General features: G+C 42.8%; 1 protein-coding gene across 1 annotated transcript in view; it reads right to left on the bottom strand.

Moving 5' to 3' along the window:
- The window catches only part of nav2a (neuron navigator 2a), a 111523-nt gene that overhangs the window by 95259 nt on the left and 6264 nt on the right, over positions 1 to 10000 (bottom strand). The window contains exons 2-3 of the mRNA XM_084063397.1: positions 4355 to 4427; positions 3403 to 3673 (exon numbers count right to left, since the gene is read on the bottom strand). Of these exons, the coding sequence (XP_083919523.1) occupies positions 3403 to 3673; positions 4355 to 4427 (344 nt within the window). The remainder of the gene's footprint in view (positions 1 to 3402; positions 3674 to 4354; positions 4428 to 10000) is intronic.

The raw sequence follows: 10000 nt of genomic DNA, 5'->3' as shown, positions 1-10000 counted from the left end.
TGGGTGTACATGTTTTTTTTAATTAATGCTTTCCATAGTTTTTTAGCAATCTCTTTTACAGTGGGCGGGGGCATTCGGGCAGGTGGCTAAATATGTCTTTTTTACACAATAAAAAAGGTCCCGTGGTCTTTGATTTGAGTTATTGGGGGCTAGAGGAGCTACTGTAAATGAAAATAAAGAAATCGCCTGGTTATTGTGTAAAAAAAATACATATTTAGCCACCTGCCCGAATGCCCCCGCCCACTGTAAAAAAAAAAGAAGCTAAAACTACAGAGAGCAGTAAATGAAACATTTTTAACACTCATCTTTTATTTACTTTAATTACAAGCTAAAACATAAACCTTGGTTGTAAAAAAACAAAGTTGTCCATTAAGGAGATTACATAATGCAAGACCTCATGCTCAGAAACAACAGATGTCCTATGACAAATAAAAATAAAAAGAAAGGGCAGATTAGCACAGTATATGCTGTCTTACAAACATATTATATTAAAGGTAGGTTAAGTGATATTTTTTGGTTAAAACAAAACGTTTTTTGCTAAAAGGTTAAAGCATTATATTCTGATATAATTATATTAGTATAGACTCAGAGTGTTTGTTCAGTAGCAGGGGTCTCTGCGTCTCTCCAGATCTTTAATAAACTTTCTATCAGGAGAAAGTACCCATTTATCAAGCTTCTATGTTCCAGATTAAAACGCTAATTTCTGCATCGCTTCCAATTTCACTTGTTTGATCTGTGTCCTGTGTGAGTTCTCTCTCCTGATTGGATAACATTTGTATCCCGACCTGAAAATGCATTCTGTTTTTAAGTGGGAGACCCCTGTTACTGAAAAAACACTCTATATCAGAATATAAAGCAATTTTAACACTTATTTGAACAAAAACCCTAGTTTTAAGTCTACAGTACACTGCTGTTGCTGACTAGTACTATAGTAACGGTGACCCTGGGCCGTGTCAATATCATATTATCCTAAAACACAACTGCGGGTCAATTATCAGTGTCACATTCCATGTAGGACATGCTCATCAGACAGGCATACTCACACGTACTCACACACACACACACACACACACACACACACACACACACACACACACACACACACACACACACACACACACACACACACACACACACACACACACACACACACACACACACACACACACGCGCGCGCGTATTCTTACACACACGGGTTATCTAAAGGTCTCTCACAGTCCATTGAGCAGGCATGCCAAATGAGGCGTGATGCCAGACCTACTGGCCAATCCTAAAAACCAGGGGCCCCGGTGGTGCCTCAGGTCTGCCTATCTACTCCACACTGTGACACTCATGCATATTAAATAGAGAGAAAAGAAGAAGAAGGAAAAATACATCTTTCTTCTGTTGATTTAATTCTGAGAATTAAATAGTTAATTTAACCCATTAAGACCTGGAATGCATCTGTGTGTCATTTTAAGATTTGGCCATTCAAAAATAGCAGATATACAAGCTCGTCGATCTGCTATTTTTGAAAAATCGTGAAAATGTGTGCAAATCTTTGAATATATATTCTTTTAAAGCGAACATTTTGAACTCTAATCTTTTCTTCCCAGAAACAATTTTTTTTGAGATGGGGGTCGGCGGCCAAATACATATCATTTTGGGGGTCCTTGACATGAAAAAGGTTTGAGCACCACTGATATAGAAACATACGTTTTTCAGAAAACTGTTGGGATTTAGAGGACATTTATAGAATCGGCTTCAGGTCTTAACTCATTCACTGCCAGAATTATTTCTGGCCTGTTTGAACACCGCCAAGATTTTTAATTGAAAAAAAAAAGTACTCAGGAGCCGAGATACAGAATTTTTAAGTTTTAAGTTAACAAGGAAGTGTATGGGAGTCTATATCTTCGAAAAATCATATCTCCTTGGTCTTTGGGTCAAAAAAAAAAAAAAAAATCTAAAAAAAAAAAAAAAAAAAAAAAAAATATTTTTAATTTTTTAATTTTTTTTAAAAAGTCGTTTTAGTCGTTCTTGGCAGGCATGGCTTATGGACAGAAGTCGTTTTAGTCGTTCTAGGCAGTATATGAGTTAATGGGTTAGCTACATTGTGGATTTTCAGTGCATCACACAGTAGTAGGTTTGCCCTCATCACAGACCCACAGCAAACACTAAATCATACAGACACAACCCTGTCTGTGATGGAGGGCAACATCTACCCATCCCAATGATAGGGAGTGGAGGGGAGGAGTGGAGGTGGATGGTGTTTAAAGGGGGAGGTGATAGGTGAGAGGAGAAAAGGAGCGTGAGCACACTGTAAAAATCCTGTGTGTTAATTTAACTTTGAGATTGTACAAATGGGTGGGGGCCCATTTGGGGGGGAGTCCAATTTGATTCCATTTGTACACTCTCAGACTTACACAATGGATAAATTAACACCAAAGGATTTGACCGTGCAGGGAGGAGCACAGAGAGAGGAGAGAGAGAAAAGGGGAGCGAGAGCTGACCTAGAAGTCTTTTTCTGACCGAGGGAAAACTTGAGAAGTTTACTCTGAGAGCCATCCCTAGAGGAGAGGAAAAAGAGAGGAACACGTGGAAGAGAGAGAGAGAGAGAGAGAGAGAGAGAGAGAGAGAGAGAGAGAGAGAGAGAGAGAGAGAGAGAGATTACATTCACAAATGGCTGATGCGAGATACCATCCACAATGAAAGGAGGCAGGAACAGCAGAGTACACAGTAATGAGTTGACAGATGACAACGTGATAAAAGCAGTGACAGAAAGGCTAAGAGGAAGAAGAGAAAGAGAAATGCATGGTTTTGTATATACTGTATTTGGCATTCTCTCTCAATACTGCAGAATCCAACGTCTTCCTGAAGCTGACACCTCTCAATCAGCATGTTGTAATGAACGGCACATTAATTATAGTTCAAAGCACTACTAAAGCTTGATTTATATTTTGTTGTGATGCCAAAAATACCAGATCTACAAGCTCAAGCTCTTCTATTTTAGGCGCACCACGACGGCATCGGCATGGGCCGCGCAGCATCAGTATGCGGCATCGGGCATGTGGCACAGGCAGTGTTGCCAGATTCTGTGAGAGAAACAAGCAACCAGGTCTAGGAAAACCAGCCCAAAAGAAAGCGACTATGGGCCACATGTGCACTTTAACATATACATCAGCTATTTGAAAATAGCAGATCTACAAGCTCACAACGCGTCGCAATGCGACGCGTTGTGAGCTTGTAGATCGGCTGTTTTCAAATAAAATCTTGCAGGGAAATTATAATAAGCAGATCTGGCAACCCTGGGCACAGGCACGCCCTCCTCCATGGTTAGTGTAATAACTCGGTCCCTCAGCTGTCAGAGAGGGAGGGGGGGTCAGAGGTCCTCCAGACCCTCCGTCAGGTATAGGGTCTTCTTACCTGGACTGCATCTCGGCCTGCGCTGCTGCTCTCTGGGCTTGGAGGAGGGCTGTCGCGGCGGCCGGGGTGGTCCCATGCGGAGTGGTGTGGCTGAGTAGTTGGGCGGGGGCGCTGCTCTGCTGGCTCAGGGGAGGGTGCTGCTGGGGCTGTGGTTGTGGCACAGGGTGAGGGGGCTGGTGGGAGCTCTGCCGGTGGGACTGCTGCTGCTGCTTGTAGCGTGACAGACTGAAGAAGAGCCCCAGGATGGCTTTCAGATTCCCATTGCGGATCTCTGTTGGGTGGGTGGGGGGGGGGGGGGGGGGTGGGGAGATAAAGATTAGATTAGGTTACACAATATCCTCAGTGTTGACCCATTAAGACCGGTAATGAATATGTGTCATTTTAGATTTTAGCTAAAAAAAAAAGCATTATTTTATACTTTGGCTATTCAAAAATAGCAGATCTATAAGCTCGTAGCACGGCACCGAGTGCCACGCTACGAGCCGATTTATCAGTGGAAGTGTATAGGAGACCACCTCCAACCACTGTAGATGTGGTACTTATATCATACTGTATATTAATATACAGATTGGTTAAAATAACAGTACAGGTGCACAGCCAACTCCATCACGGGTCCATTTTTACACATTCACATTTACATTAACTCTCCAGATTTTACTGTGTATGAGCCCGTGTATACTTTTTAATGATCACTTGATGCAATTTGCATGGTACTTTTACAGAGTGCCTCGTCTACTATAAAAGCAGAAGCAAATCAAAGCTACAGTACAACACCCATGTCAAAATAATTCAAATGCAACGAGAGATGATAATCAGTCAAAAACAATAAAAGGAATAAAAAAGGGGATTTGAGTTTGGCTTAACATAAAAGGCAGTGTGTGAAGTGTGTAATGTTCAGAAAGCATTTAAGTATACTCAGGCAGGGCGGGGTGCTTGGTGTGGTTCAGCTTACCCTCTGCAGACAGACCCTGGATGTTCACTCCTTTGGCTGCCAGGAAACTGAGACAGGCATCGATGTTCTCAATCTGGATGGGGAGAGAGAGAGAGAGAGAGAGAGAGGGAGGGAGAGAGAGAGAGAGAGGGAGGGAGGGAGGGAGGGAGAGATGATGTTAAACACCCCAGCCTCAACATTTCCATTCACATTTGAATATTTGGATGCGTTCGCGTCCATTAAGTATTTTACATGCTGTTCGGTGACGTGAGTAGCAAAAGTCCAGACACATCAGTGACCTCTACCTCTGAAGCCTCAGAGAGACGCTTGTATAGAGACCCTTACTGGTTTAGATACAGTAGGTTAGATGCCATGTGTCCCCAATGCTGTCACTCCACTGTCTTGTCTCAAGACAGATGATTTGGCTGCCCACTCAAAAACTAACTGACGAAAAACAGATAATGAATGAACTAACGTGAGTCGAGTACTTCATGTGTGAAGCCTGGTTCTAGAGCAGGGGTCTTCAACAGGGGGTCCGGGACCCCTAGGGGGTCCTCAGAGTTACTACAGGGGGTCCGCCAAACCTTTGTGTGATATGATTTTTGTTTTTACCTTTACCACTTGAACCCTAGCATCCCTTTTCTGAGGAGAACTCAGAAAATAGCCGATCTACAAGCTCACAACGCCTCGCAGCGCGAGGCGTTGTGAGCTTGTAGATCGGCTATTTTTTGGCAAAGAGGTGTTTGGTGTGGAGGGAAAAAAGAGCAGACCAAGTAAACAAAAAAAAGTTTAATCTGAAACGCAATTTTTATACAATATAGAGGGGGTCCCTGCTTCATCTCTCTCTCAGCTAGGGGGTCCTTGGCCTGAAAACGTTCAAGACCCCTGTTCTAGAGGCATTGTACCTGACGAAGACCATGAACCGGTCGAACCGTACTTTTCTCTTCCCTCTTCGTAAGCCTAGTTTAAAACAAAGTTGTGCGACAAGACGAAACCATTTCAAGCCTGTCTTATACTTCGTAGGATGAGGTGTCAAGGAGTTAAACTATGTAAACTAAAGTAATGTATGATTGTTGTAATTATAACTTCACATGTTAGAGTTCTTAGTGTTAATTTAACCCTGATAAGTGCACAAATGTGACCACATTTTGTACACTCTCCGTTAAATGAACGCCGATTTCACAGTGTAGACTGTCTGGACAGCCCTCGTCTTGGTGTCGTGCCAGTTTGCAGCACGTATACCCGCTCCACGTCTGCATGAAATATGAAAAAACAACAGCTGGCTGCTGGCCCCGTAGATCATATCTATTGTTCGGGTCACTCACTATAGCTTATCTGCATATTTGACAAGAGCCATTTGCAAGGCGTGCGGCCATTTATCTGCGGGTGTGACAGCGCACGGCAGAGTCATTCTTCGGTTTGTTTACATTGTGATTACATGGGCGGCCAACTGGATAGCTGCATAAAAGGCTGTCGCGTTGGTCCAATTGGAACGGCGCGCCGGCCGGGGCCAAATGACAGCTCAGCACAGCTGACTCCGTCCAGGTTGCCGAGGCTGCTGCCATGGCAACCCGCCGGGTCAGTAGTGCAGTCACACCCCCCCCCCCCCCCCCCTCTGTGCTGTGCGGTGAGCGTGTGTGCATGGTTTGAATCCTGTTTTGACTATGTCATCATGGGCAGCAGGGCATTGTGAGCCGGGCACGCCACTGCTGCACCATGCCCAGCAATCTGTGTCAATATAGACCAATCCACAGACGCGCTGCCTGTAGGCCAGTGGTTCTCAAACTTTTTCATGTCAAGGACCCCCAAATTGACACTTATTAGCCCGCGGACCCCCATTTCAAAAGATATGCCAGGGACCCCCATAAGAGACATTTTTTTACGGCTCTAGCAGTGATTCTCAACCATTTTAATTTCAAGAACCCCCAGTTTGACATGCATTAGGGCTACAGACGCCTATTTAATGGCATTTCTATCACTTGGACCGCAATTTCTATTGTAAAATCTATGTCAATGTAACTCTGAGAATGTACAAATGGAACCAAATGGACCCGTATTATGCATCACTTGACTTTGGAGAAAATTTGCTACTCCTCAAGGGGGTTTGCTCTGAAATGTTACACCATCTGGCAACCTTTTTTAACATACAGTCTATAGAGAGGATGAATGCTGATGACATTAATGACCCATAAAACTGACTCCACTGTATTTCTTTGTTTTTGTGTATTTTAATTTTACATTTTTCTTTTAATGATATATATTCTACTGCGTATACTTAACTTCTTTGACTAGTTTTCATCTTTGTTTTACATTTTCTTTCAACTGTCATTGCAATTGTGTCTCTTGTTTGTATTGTCTTTTTGTGTTAATGGTACAACAAGAGGGTTGTGGCTCTTTCGGAGCAGGGGGTGGGAGGGGTAACATACAATATTTCTTGAATGCTTTGGTCTTATTGACCTGTATGTACAAATAGAAAATACCAATAAAGAAACCTTAAACAAAAATATATATATTTCCAAGGCAGTACCTACTGTAGTAAAACAGCAATATGATGATGACATTCATAAAGGCTTATCTGTAAAGGAGTGTATTCAGAAGAATAGATTTAAATGCAGGTAGGTATTTATGCTAGGCCATAAATGCTCTAGTTTAACGTAGCCAGACGATTAGAGATCTCCACCCTACTGATAAATCTTAAATAAATCTAAAGTCAATGTAGGCGCTGGAACAGCGTCATTGACAAACAAACGCCCACGGCTTTGAAAACAATATCGCAAAAAGAAATAGTCCAACGTGGCATTTCTTATAATAATCCTAATAATGCTCATTTGCAACAGTAAATTTAACAACAAAACTAATTCCAAAAGTAGAGCAGCTGAAACATATCACACCCACTGCGTCTGATGCAGAACTCTGATGCCTCCTGAAATACACATGGACCATTTTGTGTGTGTGTGTGTGTGTGTGTGTGTGTGTGTGTGTGTGTGTGTGTGTGTGTGTGTGTGTGTGTGTGTGTGTGTGTGTGTGTGTGTGTGTGAGTGTGAGTGTGTGAGTGTGTGAGTGTGTGTGTGTGTGTGTGTGTGTGCACGTGCAGACGTGGAGGGTCTGGGAGGTTTCCCCAGTCACCGTCTGAAAGATTAATTACACAATTATACTTAATATGCAGCGACTGAAAATAGCTTGTCCTACATGCACCACCCTCTGTTACCGTTGTCAGGGTCTGTGTCTGGGCTGTAAAACGACCAGCGTTCAACCTCGTGTACAGTTTACCCTCCCTGCTCTAAACATAGCATCGTAGTTCAACTTGAAAAGGTTACTTTTAAGGTACTGTATGTCTGCATTTCTTTCTAACACTGAATCCTCAGTACAATACAGAAAAAAGGATGAGGGTGAACAGGGGGTAGAGGGAGGTCAGAGGTCAGAATTGAACCTGCGATGTCTCTATCTCGCTATTCTCAAGAGGTGCTTCCAAAATACTAAGAGGCTGCCTGCTACTGTACGTGACACAGCTGCCTTAACCACTTAAAACCTACATACTTCATTGACCGGGGTGTCCGCCAGGGGTCTGCTGTACTTGGACCCCACCTTTTTTTCCCCTCTACACCAAATTTGTTTGGCGGAAATAGACCATCTACAAGGTCACAGCATGCCGTGTTGCTTGCAGATTTGCCATCGTAGATCTGCTTGTATAAGAGATGGCTTAAATCTAACCAAATTTGTAATCATGGGTAATTATCAGCTCCATTAATCACTGGTGTCTCTTCTCATATTTTACTGTTTTGTCTTCTGTACTATGTCTACTTGTCTTGTATTGTATTGATGATGTCTGTTTTTGTATGGATAACTATGCCACCATTTTTTAACAGCCTGCTCAGGGACTACAGATGAAAATTAGCCAACTCTGGCTCATTTACGTGGATGTGAAAAACTGAATGTTGATTAATGTGCACTGCCCTGATAAATAAATAAATACGTATTTACCGAATGTTCTTCTATTTTCATCAGATGTTCACCTATTATGACATGCTAGGGTTGATTTATACTTTATTGGACGATGGTGTTCACTTGCCAAAAACAACTAATCTGCAAGCAAAAAAACGTGTTGTGAAGAATCGCTAAAGTAGCTTGTAGATCAGTTCTCTTCCACAAACAACACTGTCATTACTACATGACTGTATAAATTAGCGGGAAGTTGAGGTCAGCTGGACGCTGACCTCAGGTCAGCGGGTCAGCTGTAACAGCAAGTGTTGTGCCCCCCCCCCCACTGTCATCTCTGTGACCTCTGACCCCCCGCAGCAGCTGTTAGCCAGGCTGACACATGGCATGCTGCTCTACGAGGTGAGGGGTGTGTGTGTGTGTGTGTGTGTGTGTGTGTGTGTGTGTGTGTGTGTGTGTGTGTGTGTGTGTCTGCGTTCTCCACATGCCACAAGCTCTTTTAAAAATACGCAGCTCCCTAAACATCTCTGAAGAGTAACTTCAGGTCCCTTTCCTCAACTCATTCTACCCGTCCTGATTACAGAATAAAATAAAAACATGATTTCTCTAAGTCTAAGAATCTGGATTAGTACTGGCACTTGCCCTGTGCGTCATGAATTCATGATATTTCGACAGGAAATGTGGGTTAACTGTACGGCTTTGTGTATTGCCGTATTATTAGTGGTTTGTAATGTCGGTGTAACTGGATATTAAGCTGATTCTCTGGTTACACTTTCTGTTCACTGCTCTACAATAAGAGCATTTGCCAAACGCCTAAAATGTAAATCTGATATAAATTGAAATACCACTCTGGCCTCAGCAAAAATATTCCACTGTTTTTGTTTTTTGATACACCTAAACAGTCACCTATCACTACTAATACTACTTCTGTTGCTGCCCCATACTCTATCTGCATGGCTCTCTATACTATGCACAGTAACTGAAATATACAGTGGTGGAAAAAGTACTCAAATGTTTTACTTAAGTTACTTTCCACCACTGCAAATATGCATGCTATGTTACAGCACCCCAACACACACACACACACACACACACACATACTGTACGGGGCCTGTTCCAGCTGATGATGATATATACCACGCCACACCACCTCCCAATGATAAAAATAAACCAAACCCCCCCGAGATATATTAACACCTCCAGGGAACAGGGAACTTTTTAAAGCCCCCCCTCAAGCGTCACACCACTACTGTACCATGCAGTGGCAATCTGCTGTCAGAATCAGGGGGCTATGATAACGTGGTAATAGCTGGGTGAATACACTGTAGGAAACAACAATTCAACTGCTCTTTATGATGCCAGCTTATTCTGGCTGCCTGTTTAACCCATTGAGACCTGAAGCCGATTCTACATGTGTCCTAAATCTCAACAGTTTTCTGAAAAACGTATGTTTCTATATCAGTGGTGCTCAATCTTTTTCATGTCAAGGACCCCCAAAATGATATGTATTTGGCCGCGGACCCCCATCAAAATATGTTGTTCCAGGGACCCCCAGAGGCAACGATTTCAGTTAAAAATGTTCGATTTGAAAATATATATATCCAAAGATTTGCACACATTTTCACGATTTTTCAAAAATAGCAGATCTACAAGCTCGTAGCGCAGCACTCGGTGCCGCGCTACAAGCTTGTATATCTGCTATTTTTGAATAGCCCAAAGTGTAAAATAATG

Source organism: Gymnoscopelus microlampas, assembly GCF_963454915.1.
Source record: "Gymnoscopelus microlampas genome assembly, chromosome: 1".
In the NCBI taxonomy this organism is placed as follows: Eukaryota; Metazoa; Chordata; class Actinopteri; order Myctophiformes; family Myctophidae; genus Gymnoscopelus; species Gymnoscopelus microlampas.
Note: the sequence above shows the minus strand (reverse complement) of the source record. Positions and strands in the feature narration are given on the sequence as shown.